The sequence below is a fragment of the Aythya ferina genome (assembly GCF_964211825.1).
Source record: "Aythya ferina genome assembly, chromosome: 12".
NCBI lineage: Eukaryota > Metazoa > Chordata > Aves > Anseriformes > Anatidae > Aythya > Aythya ferina.
In genome coordinates, this window is record NC_140308.1 from 11,698,871 (window position 1) to 11,715,349 (window position 16,479).

At 50.4% G+C, this 16,479-nt stretch overlaps 2 protein-coding genes across 3 annotated transcripts in view; one reads left to right on the forward strand and one right to left on the reverse strand.

The window, feature by feature from the left end:
- Positions 1-4,424: 4,424 nt before the first annotated feature.
- Positions 4,425-6,232, forward strand: LOC311443501 (C-C motif chemokine 5-like). Its single transcript, XM_084533739.1, has 3 exons — positions 4,425-4,627; positions 5,493-5,604; positions 5,880-6,232. The coding sequence occupies exons 1-3, from the start codon at positions 4,561-4,563 to the stop codon at positions 5,968-5,970; spliced, it is 270 nt and encodes an 89-aa protein (XP_084389865.1). The 5' UTR covers positions 4,425-4,560; the 3' UTR covers positions 5,971-6,232.
- A 7,843-nt stretch (positions 6,233-14,075) lies between these two features.
- RANBP10 (RAN binding protein 10) overlaps positions 14,076-16,479 on the reverse strand; it is a 70,319-nt gene continuing 67,915 nt past the window's right edge. For both annotated transcript variants that reach the window (XM_084533673.1, XM_084533672.1), the window contains exon 14: positions 14,076-14,764. In XM_084533673.1, coding sequence (XP_084389799.1) covers positions 14,634-14,764 — 131 coding nt within the window. In that variant the 3' untranslated portion in view covers positions 14,076-14,633. The remainder of the gene's footprint in view (positions 14,765-16,479) is intronic.

Here is a 16,479-nt window from a genome sequence, read left to right on the forward strand (position 1 = left end):
CCTATTACTAACACTCTAGAGAGCAATAAACTAAAAAAATAAAAATAAAAAATAAAATCAAAACACTTTTCTAGGGAAAAAATGGCTGCAGTCAGTCTGTAATGCTTCGCTTCCATCGCTCCTTCACGGTCACTCTCTGCCCCTGCTCCACGTGGGGTGTCTCTCAAAGGATGCTGCCCTTCCCAAACCAATCCCATGTTGGCTTCCCACAGACTGCAGCTCTTCAAGAACTGCTCCAAACATGGATCCATACCACAGGGTCCATCCATCAGGAGCAAAGTGCTCTAACATGGGTCCCCCATGGGCAGCAGCTCCTGCCGGGCAGCTGTGTGGACTCCTGCATGGGCTCCTCTCCACGGGCTGCAGGTCTGGCCATTTCTCTCCTCGCTCTCCCAGCTGCTGTTGGACAACATTTTTTTCCCCTTTCTTAAATCTGCTCTCACAGAGGTGCTGCCAACGTCCCTTATGGGCTCCGCTCTGGCCCCTTTGGAGCCAGTTGAAACTGGCCCTTAGCTGACAAGGGGCAGCTTCTGGACTCTTCTCACAAGGGCCACCCCTGCAGCCCCCTGCTCCCAAAACCTTGCCAGGTAAACCCAATACAGAGTCACGTACTTGGGCTTTCAGCAATCTCCTGATGTGGAGGCATCATGTGGGGGCTCTCCTGTGGGGTGCAGGGAGAGCTTCCCCACACGCTGCCACAGCACTCCAACTGCTTCCTCTTCCCAGCACAGCTGGGAAGGCTTCGGAGGCTTCTCCTGGAAATCACTCAGCTTTCCCCACTTTCCTTTCCCTCCTCCTGCCTCCCCCTTGTGCCAGAAGGGCACCAGGAGAGGCAGTGGCCACCTGGCAGAGCAAGAGGAGCTGGGGGCAGCACCTCTCTGCCCTACCACGACCATGTGGAGAGGACCCATGCTGGAGCAGGATCTCCTGACAGGAGCTGCCACCTGCGAGACAATCCGCCTCTGCTCTCTGAGGAGAGGCTGGGGCTGCAATAGTTGTTTGTTTGTTTTTCTTTTTTTCCATTTCTTAAATCTGCTCTCACAGAGGTGTCTCCCTTCCCTCCACATTTTGAAGGGAAGCCCTTCAAAACCCACTTGGCCCTTTTGCTGCGTGGCATGATTTAGGTGTTCCTACTCCAGCAGGGGGATTGGACTAGATGATCTTTCATGGTCCCTTCCAATCCCTAACAGTCTGTGATTCTAGTGCGTGACAACCCTCTTGGTGAAGAACCTTTTCCTGATATCCAGCCTGAACCTCCCCGTCACAGCTTGACACCATTCCCTTGGGTCCTATCATGGGTCACCAGAGAGAAGAGATCGGCACCTCCCCCTCCACTCCCCTTCATGAGGGAGCTGTAGGCCGCCATGAGGCCTCCCCTCAGCCTCCTCCAGGCTGAACAGACCAAGTAACCTCATCTGCTCCTTGTACATCTTCCCCTCTAGGCCCTTCACCATCTTTGTAGCTCTCCTCTGGACACTCTTCAACAGTTTCATGTCCTTTTTGTACTGTGGTACCCAGAACTGCACACAGTGCTCGAGTTGAGGCTGCACCAGCGCAGAGCAGAGCAGGACAATCCCTTCTCTCAACCAACTAGTAATGCCGTGCTTGGTGCACCCCAGGATACAGTTGGCCCTCCTGGCTGCCAGGGCACACTGCTGGCTCATATTCAGCTTGCTGTCAACCACAACCCCCACCCAGATCCCTCTCTGTGTGGCTACTGTCCAGCATCTCATTGCCCGGTCTATACATATGGCCATGGTAGCCCCTTCCCAGGTGCAGGACTCAGCACTTGCTCTTGTTAAACTTCATATGGGTGGTGATTGCCCAGCTCTACAATTTGTCCAGATCTCTCTGCAAGACCTTTCCATCCTCAATGGACTCAACAGCTCTTCCTAGTTTAGTATCGTCAGCAAACTTACTCAAAACACCTTCTTGTCCTACAGCCGAATCGTTTATAAAAACATTGAAGAAGACTGGCCCTAAAAAGGAGCCCTGGGGACCCCACTGGTGACTCACCACCAGCCTGATATAACCCCGTTTACCATAACCCTTTGAGTCCTACCTGTCAGCCAATTGTTCACCCATCCAGCAGTATGCTGGACATTTTGTCCAGTAGGATCCTGTGAGAAACTGTATCAAAAGCTTTACCAAAATACAAGAAGATTATATCAACTGTCTTCCCCTTAGCCAACTAGATGGGTAATCTTATAAAATGAAATTAAATTTGTTAAGCAGGACATACCCCTCATGAACCCACATTGGCTGTGACCTGTGACTGCACTGTCCCCCAGCTGCGTCTCAATAACTCCCAGGATAATCTTCTCCCTAATTTTACCATACACTGATGTGAGACTGACAGGCCTGTAGTTACCAGGGTCTTCTTTCTCCTCTTCTTGAAAATTGATACAACACTTGCCGGCTTCCAGTCAACAGGGACCTCTCCAGATTCCCAAGACCATTGAAAAATAATTGAGAGAGTTCCTGTCCTGCACTGAGCAACATAAGCTGTGAGGGACTGTCGAAGCCTCCCCATCGCTGCTTCTTCCAATTCCTATTAAATTCTTCTTCCTATTGAATCCTAACAACCCCAGTGGAAGCACAGGAGGTTCAGTACATCTGTTTGGAAGGAACTGGGGAAAATTAAACCCAAGCTCAGAGGCCCACGCCTGGGTCAGAGACATAGAGGAAAGCCCATTCCTGCAATGAACCTCATGGGGCTCTTCTGTAATTCACATGGACTCATTTGCTTTAAGGCAACTACTTGGGGTATCTACTAACAATTCTAGTTGGAGTGGGGACAGAATTAATTAGCTAGGGAAAAGGAGAAGTGAGCATGTCCCTCAAAAAAACCTTGACAGGAAGATCAGATCTTGGCACATTTTTCTGAGTGAGGAGATGGCTGAAAAAAATCCATTAGCTCAGTTTGCTCTCCTGGAGAGGCCTTAATTACAGCCCTTTGTTTTTAAATCCTGTCTAGGAGGTGGTGTGACCCTGGTGGCTTGTTCAGAGTTTTCATCCTGCAGAACCCTTTTACACAGGCAAAGTTGCATTGGAATCTGTGGAAAGGGGTTAGGAAGAACTCAGACCTGTAAGGCAGGCTGGGAAATTATATCCTTCTCGGCTCTCTGCACTCCCAGCACAGGGCCGGCTAATGCAGCAAGGACTGTTGGACATGGCACCATCACCCTGGGGTAGACAGCACTGCCCAGGGCTGTTCCCACCTCTGCCCCATCCCTAAAGGGCTCCTTGATCTGGCAAATAGGGCTTGCAGCCTTGCTCTGCTGCCCTCTGCCCTTCCCAGATCTCGGCACAGCCACCAGGCTGCCAGACCCCGCGGGCTGCCAACTAGATCTTAGAAAATGAAGTCGTCAGCACGTTTGTTTTCTTCTCCTTTCTCCTTCCAGAGAAGCTGTACAAACATGAGAGGATCTTCAAGGAACTTTCTTTAAACTTTTCTTCTCTGAGAAGTCCTGGCCTCCCACACTCCCACTCACCGCCACACCACACGGGTGCCCGGCAGGTCCTCACCCCCCAGCTGTATTTGGCCCCCCGTGCACAGCTCTCTGCACAGAATCCAAACTTCTGTGGTGCTGCCCTCGGGGTCCTGGCCCGCTCTTTAGGGGTTGTGGCAGGGTTTGGCCCATCTCCCTGCCCTCCTCACAGGAATGACCCCTCCGTGCACTGATGACCAGAAGTCCTCCATCCCTCTGACCTTCTCATCTCAATCAAACCCCTGGTGTAGGGGCCAGAGGCAACACTTGCTTTCTATTTGGGATCAGACTTAGACTCTCCTCAGGCCCCGTGGTGCCATTGCCCCACTTCTTTCCTTTCTCTGCAAGTCTCCCAAACCCACTAAAAGCATCTCCACCCACCCCCACACAGACACCCCCAGCTTCTGGGCCCCTTCTAACTCTGTCCTACGTGGCTGTTCCTGCCTGACACACTCTCAGCCCATGCCATGCTGAATGCAGTGCCCTCTGTAACAGCATAGCAGAAAGCACATGGCCAGGATGGTTGGGGAGGCAGGTTTGGAGGAAATTCATTAATCAATGTTTTGTTTAAGAGTTACGCTCTGAATCCAGGCAAATCAGTAAGTGATCTGCTCCTGCTGATTGTCCTTTGTTCCTCCTGATTGTTGTTTGTCTCTCCTATTAGAAAATCATTTGAACGTGAAACCATGAGACCCCATGGCTTGCTTTTCTCAGCAAGTGCACAGAAAGTTGTTCTTCTCTACTTTCCTAGGTAAAGTGTAGTTCCCCCAAAGGCTCTCGACCCCTCCCTTCGGTCTTGCAACACTTCCACAGAAAGTGGAAGTGGCTGCTTTGGTCCACTGCTACTTCTACGCGTCACTGAACGTGCCCCTGTAATAAACCACATCTTAAGGAAATCCCCTCAATCCCGAGAAGTGGCTTCTTAGAACATCCAAAATGTTTGGAAAAGTGGTTCAAGTAGGTGGCATGCAGAGGATAAATTGCAGCGCAGGAGGACCCCAGGCCACAGACGCCGTGCAGGGCAGCACAGAGCAGCACTGTACTGAGGAAGAGCCCTCGCACAGCCACCATGCTCAGCACAAGACCAGTCCTGCTGCTCCTGCTGCTCCTCACCTTCTCCCAGCACTGCGCCACAGGTGAGGCACCTCGCGGGCTGCCAGCACCCTGGCTGGCTGGGGACCTGGCTGGGGATGTTGCCCTGGGGAGCTCAGGGAAGAAAGCCCAGCGGGGACGGTGCTGTTGGCAGGAGGAGCAACCCCCAGGGCTCCTGGCTGGGAGGGGGCTGCAGGTCCCAGGGGTGCAGGGAAGGATGGGGACGGCACCCTGAGCTGGGTGGCTTCGGTAAAGCTGCCCCCAGGGCTGGCATGTGCTGGGTGGTAAAATGCTGCCTCGGCAGCGTGGGGTGAGCCAGATTCTTGCTGGATGGCTGGGTCCCTCTGCAGAGGAGACCTCTAAGGCTGACGTAGGGAAATGCTACAGTAACTGGGAGAATCATCTTCTTGGAAGCTCTTTCCCAGGGCTCAGCGAGATAACCAAGTGGGTTGCGGGGTCCTGCACTGGGGAGCACGTGCGGCTGTTTGCAGACTCCCAAAATACGCTGCGAGTTGTACCCCCATCTTGGAGACACACAGAACTTCACTCCCCAGACCTAGCAGCCCAATGCCGCTGTGCATTTTGGCAGCTGCTGCACACATCATGATGCAGACTGTAGGGTGCTGGGTGCAGTGCCATCCCCCCCCACCTTTGTCAGCATTTCTGAATTCCGTGCATATCGCCATGAAGGGAAGCAAATCCCTGCCACGGGTGCACTGAGCCTTCTCTGGCCTGAAAGCTTCAACCCCCGTGTAGGTTTCCATTTCCCTGGTGCAGTGCAAGGGAGCAGGAAGCTGCTAAGAAACTCCACAACCTGTCTTACACATCGCATGGTGTAGTTGTCTGACAAAGGAGTTTGCCCAGTGCTGCTAACGGTTTTCACAAATTTCCTCTCCTTTCCATTCACAGCACTCTCCACACCTACTGAATGCTGCTTCAATCATGCACAAAAACCTCTTCGGTTTGCAAATATACAGAGTTTCTACGAGACGCCCAAAGACTGCGCCTTACCTGCAGTAGTGTAAGTATCCAGCACTCTCACCGCTTGGATTTGTCTCCTACCTTGTCACAGAATTGTGCCTGGGAACTAGAACAGCTCTCCCCATCCTGTCCTGCCCCAGAGACAGCTGAAAGATGGGTCCAGCTGGGATCACACCTGAAAGCTGAATGTGGTCCAGCTGGGATCACATTCCTGGGAGTGCATCGAGGTTGGGGGGATGGAGGGGAAGTTGTACATAGAGAGAGAAGCCCTCACAGTTTGTTTTATCACCATCCTTTCCTCACTTCTTGCTGCAGGTTTGTGACTGCTACTGGTTTCAAGGTCTGTAATGACCCTCAGAAGCCCTGGGTGAAGAAAGCGCTAAATAAGCTTAGAAGAAAAAAATGAAATCCACGTTTTGCCATCCACGGTCAGACTCGTGCCTGCAGCCCTCCTATCTCCAAACGGAGCAGAGGGCGCTTGGTGCAGCTCCCCAGAGGGTCGCATGGCAGCGGGTGCAGGCACCACACACGGAGACAGCCTGCGCCCCGAGGGAGGCCAGGCTTTGCGGCAGCACGAACCAGCTGGACACTGCGTACCTCACACTGCTACTGCCCTGCCAGGACATGGCCAGTGGCAGAAATATTTATAATAAAGACTCATTTCCACAAGCTGCTGTTTGAGTTTGTCCCAGTTTTTCAGCCCGAGGAGCAAATCCTACAAGCCCAGAGCACGGTGTGACCAAAACGCCTGCTGGGTACAGGCACGCGTTTCTGTGGGGTAGGAACTAACTCTGCCTCTTCACGTTGGGTGTTGTTGGGGATGTGACAGTGGAGCCAGGCCTTGACTCGTGCATTAGGCTATGTCTTTATGGTATGCTGTCAGCCCCACACACGCTGCAGGTGCTCCAGTATTTGATGCTCAGGAGCAGGGGGTTGAGGGAGAATATACTGATCTGCCAAATCCAGCTCCCTCACCGCCTTGTCAGCCTCTCAATGCACTGGTGTTTGGTCAAAAGAGATGAGGAAGACTAAAAATAATGTCCACAGTGCCAGTATGATGAGGACACAATCCACCTTTCAGCTGCTTGTTGTAGATGCTGGGCATACTCTGCAGGTAACACGAGCATGAGAACAGCCTGCAGACCCTGTCCAGGGCTGGGGAGGGGTGGGAGCAGCACAGGTGTCACTAAAAATCAAATATATGTAGGTTCACAACAGGACTGGATTATTATGGCTGGGCAACATGATGCTCAAGGAGAAAAAGCAGTTCTTGTCAGGGCAGGCATCTAATCAGAATAATTTTGACCTGCAAAAAGAGCTGCGTAGCTCTTGCTGAGATGTGAAAAAGTTGATGAAGGTCAGCAGGTATCTAAGGAAGATTGCAGGGCTGACACATCGCACCCCCTATGAGAAAGACGGCAATGAATGTGTGGGATCTCTAGACCCCTTTCAGTAACTGTGCTGGCCTTTGCTTACCTGGCCACGTACTGACACGTTCCTTATATCCTAATGCCCCATCCCTCCTCCCTCTGCATGGTTATCACGTGAGGAAACAGATATTGCACCCATGCAGCGGTCCCTCACCAGGAAGAGGTATCAAATCTGGGTAGGACTTACCTGAAAGTCCTAGTGGCAACTGCTCGCTGCCCTTGAATGCACGTGAGGGGCAGCCGTGCCTGAGCTAAGAGCCTCCTGTGACTGCAAGGGACCTGCGTAATGACGAGCACACCTTCCTGCTGCCGTCTGCTCACCTCTGGAGAGGTGAGAAAATGGAAGGAAGGAGGCAGGACCCCACTGCCTTATCCCCACCGTGCTGCCCAGGACAGCTCCCCTCTGGCAGGGCCGGACCCCAGCTGGGCTCGGCCGCTTGTCCCCACCAGCACAGCTCCAGGTGCCCAAAACGCAAGCAGAGACTCACAAAGCACACGGCTCCACGCTAGCTCTTGCACATGGATGTGTATTTTAATAAAAATAATTCTGTCAATATACAGCAGAACGTTGATTTCTTTACCATATTTCCAGTATATTTTCATAGGCTTTTTTTTTTTTTTCTCAGTTAAAATCCCCCCTCCCCCTTTGAAGTTTTCATGCGAAGCATCAGATAACTTAATTCACAAATACTAAGCTTAGACTGAACCAATGTGCACAATTTGTGTAATGTCCATTTAGCTGATGGTGTACCAACGAGGAGGAAAACCCCCCTCAAAAGGCGATGAAAAGTCTGGAGCGGCAGAAGGAGATCTGCTCTGTCGCAGCCCAATTGCGGCTTTTCGTCCAGGGCTGATGGGAAGCCTGCACAGACCTCATTCCCCACGCTCCAGCTGAGCATTTCATACCTGAGTTTTGAGCAACCAGCAGAAGAGAGTTAACTGTGTCACGGGCAGGTCCTTGGGCTTGCACCGCTGAATGGCCTGGATCGCGTGCAGGAGCTTCGGGTGCCGGCAGCCTCCTCCTGCCCCCCTGGCTGGAGAGCCACAAAGAGTGCGCACAGGTGGGACCGAGAGAGAAAATCCCAATCGAATGCCTGTGCAGAGTACTTAGTCTGAAAAAGTCACCACACTTCTATGTTTAAAATTTTCTGAAAAATCCTGATTATCCCCAGAGCCGCTGTTGCTTCTCCTTCTCAATGCCTGAACCTCTGAGAAGCCCGGCATGCAGGAGCCCCCCGTGCTTCTTCAGAGAGGAAGGAAGCAGCTAAAGCCCTCCTGAGCAGAGGGGTCTGGATAGCAGAGCACGTTCCTGGACACAAGTGGAGCGAGCAGAAAAAAGGTGTCTGCCTAGTCAGGGCAAGTTCACCAAGGAGCATGACCTCCAGGAATGTTTCTGCAGGACCATGAGTGTAAACCCCACACAGGGCCCTTCTTCTTGTGAGCTGGGAATGGTTATGCCTCCCTCCTGGAAATAAAATGGTTGTCAGGAAGATAAGGGGCAGGCGCTCTTCAAGCCTGGAGGAGCTCTCGGTTTGTTGGGCATCACTACCGCTGAAGGCTGCAGGCTCTGAATATCTTGTGTGGGATGCAGGGAGAGTGACACACACACAATATTCACTCACCCACCACCTCTTTTTGCAGGGAGGGATAGTGGAGAGCAGTCGGTGCTTCCTCTGGAGGAGGCCTCCAGGCTCTCAGCTTCTCCCTTTTCCCCGAATCTGCTGTAACTTCCCACTTCCCCCACACCCCCTCCACCAACACTTCCTCCAGCTCTGTGACCTACGCAGCCGGTGGGGCGTTGCTCACAAAGTTTTGGCTCTCAGAGCTGCAGGCCTGCAGACTGCCGCTCGATCTGGAGCAGCAGAAGGGTCTCAGCAGCACACAGCACGTGTCCACTCCCTCCCCTCACACCTTTCTGCAGAAGCAGCTAGGGACAGAGGTGTGCAGCTGGAGTCCCAACACCAGCTTTCTCTAGGACACTACGCCCCTCAGGATCCACCACTGAAGCTGCTCTTAACTTGGGCACGGTTTTAAGGAAATTGCTCCTCCTGCAAATGGGACACCAGGGCAGACCACGACCACCTTTTCAGGAACAGGTTCCTTCTCCCATCAACGCTGGGCGGTCTCTCCCAGGTGAGGCTGTCCCAGTCCTGTGTATACACAACTACACCAGATAACAAAGGTGCTACGGGTCAACTCTACCTCTCAGGAGGGAACTGCTGGTCTGAAGCTGGCCTTGGCTGGCCCCAAAAAGCTTCAGGACAACCGTGACCAGCTCCATGAGGCTTCACGGTGTGCAGGATTGAAGCGGGAGGGACCTCTCTGCCTGCTGCCCCATGGACACTGCGCACTGCTGCTCCATGGAAAGAACCTCCCAGCAGTGTTTTGTGCACTCATGGCATTCACACGTGGTTATATGGCCTGGCCACCACAGCCAGCCTTCTCAGTCAACCCCTTGGTGGCAGAGGGAACTCTGAAAGTTGTGTCTAAGCAATGAGTTACACGGGTATTAAGAGAGGTAACAAAGCACAGCAGCATCGCAGCAATCCAACAAGGTTTGCTCTGATGGACAAGGAGATAATTCGTTGTCCCTGATGCCTAACGAGGAAAATGATCGGTTCAATCCCCGCAGTTAGTTAACCCAGCTTTCCTTGCTCCAGTTGTTCAAGGGAGTTTTCAAGAACAAAGCTTTCTCAAGAATGATAAGGAGGTCTTCATAAGACTGTGACACATCAGGGCACGGCCTGAGGTCAGGCAGAGATGTCACTGTTAAAACAAAAATAAACAAAAACTCCCAGAAGGAATAACCAGGCAGATGGGAAAAAACTAAGTGTACACAACCACAAGATACAATACTCCCGGGCCAATTTTCCATGCCAAAGACAGCATTGCCTGGTGTCCAGATCATCAGCAGCACAGTGAGCACAACCAGGAGGCTGGAAATAGCACCACGTATCCCAAAGCAGTGAGCTGGAGTGCTGGCACACACAGAGGGGCTGGAGGGGCCACAGGACAGCTGCCCCCCTCTAGCTGGATGCTGCTTACCCAGTGGCTTGTTCTGGAAGTCCCTCTCCATTCTGCCGGCCACATGCAGTGGCTCAGTTTCTAACCAGGCTCCAAAAGAACAGCAGAAGTGCTACGGGCAGTCCAACTCCAGGCTGAAGGGAGCACCGAACACTGCAGGTATCACCTTGACGTTAATACAGGTGGGAGAATACTGTGAATTTGAGAAGCAAAGGGGCAAGAAGGGAGATCTGGTAGCAGTAACAAGTTTTCCCACAACAAGCTGGCCCTAAAAGCACATCTCAGGATACGCAGGGGACAGAGCGCTGCCCTCCCTGCCCACAGGAGAGCTCACTGAACCCTGTAAGCGCTGAGTTCCCAGGACACTGTTCTCAAAGGCAAGACTTTGGTCTCAAAAACAAAGCTCATGATGTGCAGGGCTGCAGCTCAGCACCCATGGAAAGCAGATTTTCACTTGATCACTGTGAAGTTATTCTTCCAAAAGGCTCTTGTCTGCCAGCCCACAGGTTGAGGCTCTGTGGTGGTGACTCTGCACTGACCAGCTGAGGCATGAGGTTCTCTGAGTGTGCAGAGATGGCAGAGTTGGAAAAGTTGTTCGAGCTGCAGCATTTCACGTGCCCTGGGAAGGAGACCACAGCTAGAAAGCCTCTCCTGTGGCTGCATGGATAGAAATGTTTCCTGAACTGTGAGTACTGTGGCTGTAGCCTGGAAACCTCTCTTCTAGGATCTGAAGGCAGCTCAGCAGAGCAAGCTACATGGCAACCTCATGTGGTGAAGGTCCTGCATCCGATGCCATCAGCATCATAACACAGGGGCACAGCTGAGACCTTGTCAGCCTCACCAAGAAATGGGAAGGCAGCAGTTTCTCCAAGCAGCTACACAATCATTTGTGTGGCCTTACTGAAGGCCTCTTGAGAGAAGTGACACTGTGAGGGACTGCCCAAATAAAGCACAGCCTCAGCTGGGGTGCTCTTAAGGCCTCTCTCACTTATTCATCTGTTTCTGAGCAAAACATGGAGGCACTTGAAATAAATCCCAAACTCCTTTTATAAAAGAACATTTAAACTGTGTGAAGCCTCTGGTTACACTGTACGCGTGCTCAAAATTAAAGACCTTAATTCACTTTAGTTCTGTTCCTTTTTTAAAATGACTGCAACAATTCAAATCAATCTCATTGATATCGTAGCAAGGTTCCAAAATACAAATCATCAAGGAATAGCCAGGAAAACTCAAAGACCAGGAGGCTTTTAAAAATAACCTGGGAAAACCAAATCAGAAATCTCACCTAGGAAACAATGGTAGGTTCGAGCCTACACCTACACGTTCCCCAACACTGCATACACATTCATCTTGCCCACAGTGATTCATAATCACAGTAGTCAGAACCTAAGCACAACAAGCAGAATCCACTAGTGACGCTGCAAGAAAACCTGAAATCAAAAAACCAAATAACAGAACACGTCATAGCAGAAAAGCCTCTGAACTTCCCAAAAAACAGAAGCAGGACTCCGGATGCAAGAGCTCACCAGAAGCTGGCCGCAGCAACGTGTGTTGGTTACAGTTGTGAGGCCAATTAAAAATTGGATCAAGTAGAAAGGGGAAAAACAACTCAACCTAGCACTGCTGCTTTGAGTGCAAGAAGTGAAAAGCATCACTGCTCTCCAGACTGCAGGGGTCTACTGCCACTATACGATGCACGGCATCAATGGCAGAAAGAGTGACTCAGCCCTGCTACATGCAATTAACATAATTAAGAATGTGGCCTCTCAGCACTAACCTTGACACAACAGCAGGATGGTTTCTACCACTGGAACAGTCTCCATGAAAAGCCAGAAAGACCACCTCATCACATTTCTCTTGGTACCAGAATAAGCAGGTATTTCGGAGCATCTCTTGGTTCTTTGCAGTGAAAGGGGATAGAAAATGAAAAAATGCTCTAGGAGTCAGCACAGCTTTGCTGAGAGACCAAGGGGGACGTTAATGTGATACGTAACAAAGAGACTTTGCTTAAAGGAACCACAAATTACAACAAAAAGAAGGAACGGAAAATTTAAGAGAGATAAAGATGGCCTCATTAGCATAAATTAAAGGAAGTCTGACTACAGCCAGACAGCAACAAGTTAAATGATAACCAACAGCACAGGAAGCAGCCAAATGTGAAAGGCAAAGCCACTTAAGTGCAGTATGTGCAACCTCAGTACCCGCAATCACCCTGCCAGTGTGCCCTAAGCCTGGATCTGAGAAATGGAGAGCCTGCAGAAGAATCTCTCACCGGGACAAGTTCACTGCCTCAGTTTCAGCAAGAGCACTGGGGCACGACGGGCTGGGTGAGGCACCACGCGCAGATCGAGCATCCAACACTCCAGGAAGGAAGCCTGCCCACTGAGTTGCAGCGTCTGAGCAACTGAAGCAACATAAGGACTGTAGGTTGGGATAAGATCCACTATGAGCTGACTAGGAAAGGTGAAAATAAATTGGTAAGATTTCAGGCACATGAGCTCTTCTGAACTTAAACAGAAGCCCCAGATTTCCATGTTGAATTATTTTGCTTACTACCTACTTCTACTTATTTAGAAGTATGGCTTCAGTTCTCAGAGTTCCCTCAAGCTTTTTTTCAATGAGTTGATCTAATAAAAACATATCCCCCATCTACAAATGTCATGTAGACCACCATGGCACTAGCACTGCCTCTACACACTGCATACCTTCACCAAAAGGTAGTGATAGGCATTTCCAGCCACCTCCAACACCATCTGCACATACACAGCCACAGCCATTTGCCTTCAGCACTGCCACAAACAGTCTTACTCTGCATGCTTGCCTCCCTGCTCTGCCTTGATTTCAAACTTTGCGTTCCAGCTGTAAATCAAGTCTGCAAATACAGCAAAAGTTTAATAAGCTCCAGGCTACAGCACTGAGTTCACACACAATCTTTCTTTCTTAGATGCTCTCTTGCTGCTTGAAGCCCTGGCACAGGCTAACTACCATTTTAAAGGCAAACCTCAACACAATCTATTTATTTTACTTTGAGCCTTCCAGAAAAATAAAATAAAATAAAATCAAGAACAGCAGTAAAATACATGTTGGGTACGAGCTCCCCTGGGCTCTTGTCACAGCTACAGATCTTAAATTCATTTGGTGCAGAATCACAATTCCTCCTGTGCAGCCAGAGTGGAACAGAAGCCTCCTAATGGTATACACTAGAGGAGGATGCAAAGCCTGCATCCTGCTGCACAGCCTCGCCAGCTCAAACTACACGCTCACAAACACAGGCTGATGGTTTGAATTCCAAAAGCTTAGGACTTGAGTCCTTGGACCACAGCAGTCATTACCATGTCCATCCTACCTGGAGGTTACTCACCCACAGATCCTTGCTGGTCACTTTTGGATGTGAAACTCAAGTCATTTTCGTAACAATCCTCCAGAGAAACATTGCTGCTTCCTTCTTAATGTCTCAGACCATACAAACCTAGCACTGGCGCTAACCCACAACCTGGTCTGGGCATTTGAAGCCTGCAGGACAAGCACAGTTCAAACTAGTGTTCTTAAGACTCTTCTAAAATGTAGTGATTCTTGTTTAGATCAGTGTCATGGGGGATCAGTAAATACTATTTTATCGAGTCTTGGTGACAGAGCCCTCCTGTACGGAGAAAAATGGGGATTTGTGACGTAACACACAAGCCAACAGCCCAACTGAGCAGCAACCACAACTTTTTCTTACTATGATCTACTTCTACCAGTACACTGGTAGATGATTCCGTATTAGTCAGTCCTGTCCCCCTAGCCACTGTGAGAGATAGATTTACCCACTTCTTGAGGACAAGAATGCTTCTACACTGCAGCAACTAACTCAGGCAATGTCAAGTCTTCTCTTCCCACTCACAAAGACAAGCACTTGAGAGCCCTGTGCTCTTACAGAGGCATATACCAGTAAAAACCAAGCTCCTCCAATTCCCGTCATTACCACTTGACGGGACATACCTCACCAGGTCTCCTGCGGGGATGTATGATGTGTATGGCTGGGCCCAAGTCTCTGGGCAATAAATACATCAATGACTTTGTGGAGGTGGAAGAGACCTTTTTAATAAACAGGATTCAAATAAAATTAAAAAAGAAAAATCCCTCTGAACTGCCACTGTGAGAAGAGTTCAGGTAACTAGCACAGAAGATGATGCTGCATGTGCACAGATGGAGGGAGGAGGGAAGAAAAGAACAAGCTGTCACCAACTTCATGAGCTTCCTCTGTAAATCAGCAGAAACCAGCTCAGCAAAACTCTCCAGATAAAATACTGATGGATCCATGAGAAACAATCAAATCAAAATATAGAGAAATCCCTACGTTGGAAGGCGCTACATTAGAATAACCAGCAAAATACTGAGCGCCGCCAGAGCCGCAGCAATGGCAGGGAGACAAGAAAGATCTGCCAGTCACTCCTGGGGGCAGGAATGGCCACGTAGTGAGGGACTAACTCAATCCTTTCACAGGCAGTGTGTGTGTGCTAGAGGGGGTGTTGGTGGCAGGGACGTCAGGCTATAGACGAGGTGGTGCTGTAGTGGCAGCAACGGAGGGTGAAGGGCAGCACTCAACGATGTCAACTCCATCTTGCTCTGGTGGCTAGTGCAAATAGTCGTCTACTCTGGCAAAGGAACAGGAGCCCAAGCCCACGCGAGCCATGAGCCGCAAACACTCCGAGGCCTGGCCCAGGGCAAGCATCAGTGGGGGCTGCTTTGGCAGGTTCTGAGATTCTGTGGGGGCAAAAAGAGAAATCTGTTTAGAAGAGGCATCCTAGCTGCACGCTGGCTCACCTGCACTCAGGTCCCCCTATGTCCCAGCTGAACACCGAGCTGAGCAAACCTGGCAGAATACGGAAGCTCTGGCAAGACGTTACTGCTGAGTAAAGTGGCCCTGCACCACTGCTCCTGTGCATACCCCACAGGCCTGCCCATGCATGACACGTCCCACCTTGGGGACACAGCTCAAAAGGGCCTTTTAGAAAGTGCTGCTTTTCAGAAAGTGCTGCTTTCTAAAGGTGACCACAGCAAGAAAAAGGCAGCATAGCTCCTGCTGCCTCAGTGCCTGCCAAAAAACCCTCGAAGCCCAAGAGATCAGAGCACAGAAAAATAAGGAAAGGCAGGAGAAGTTAGCCCGAAGGGAGAGGCAACTGCTCCCTCTCCCACTTGTGCAAGTCTACACAGTAATGTATAAAAAAAAATCCGATACACACTCAGTCACTGGTCACCACCTCTCCTCTTTTCAACATCATGTTTGCTAGGTCTGCGTCAGGGAACCCAGAGCTGCTCTAGTCAAGGTACGTGTCTTGTGAGCTGTGTGACAAAGCACTTCCAGACACCACCTTTCATTTCTCACTGCTGACATCCCTCAGCAACTTGTGAAGGCTTCTCAAGCAGCGGTCAAACAGTGGCTGGAACTCAGCCATTCTGCTGGACACCTGGCCACGCTGACCGTCAGGGGAAGGGACTCTTCTGAATTGTAGAACTTCTGTTCCTTTACTCAGACAAAACAGGAGTTTGCTCATCAAACTGTTCCTTCCCCCAGAAGATAAGTTCTAAATCTCCTTCTGGGGCACTAAATGTCAGGAGCACAGACCCAATAGGAGAGATGCCTGGGCACAGTGATCTGGAGTCTGCACAGGAGCCAGTCTCCTCTCTGTCTCAGAGAGGCTGTCCGGTGGACTGCATGTGGTCAGCTGGACTGATCTAACCAAGACAGAAGAGCATCCTCTGAAATTATCTGAGCAATGGCACAGCACATGCAGGATTCAGTGACAGGATCAAGGGGCCTGCCTAGACTGAAACAATCCCTTTCTTGCAGACTGGTGGCAGGTTATAACCTTATTATCCCTATACTCATTACTCCAGCAGGGGAGCAAAACTCATCAGAAAAAGGGGAGCTGTCTTGATAGCTGTAGAAAACCAACCTATAACCTATAGACCCCGCATAGAGCAGATCTTCACCAGTAGGACAGCCCTGATTCCAACACTGGACACCAGGCTCTCTGGGCTCCAACAAGCACACCACATGATGGGAACATGCAGAGGCATACGCTTGTAGGGAAGACAAACCCTGGCTGCATTTAACTGTGAGTATTCAACATGGCCTCAAAGCTAAAAGGAATTTATGGCCCTCTATGCTTTAGAGCCAACACTATGGGAACCTGCTTTGCTTACAAGCTGCTGCAACAGAGTAACCGCATTCCCTACCAGAAAGCAGCTTGATGCCACATCAAAATTCTGGCTAACAGAATATTCTCTGAACAGAAGGTTCTCCCAAACAACATGGAAAACAGCCTTGCTAACATCAGCAAACTGATTCAGGTGGGTTCAGAACAAGAAGGAAGAGGGGCAGGGAAACACATCAGAGAGATGCTGGCTTCCTCAGAAAGCTGGTGAGGAAAATCCTTAAGAGAATTCTCAGAAGCAGCACTGACGAAGATCCAAGG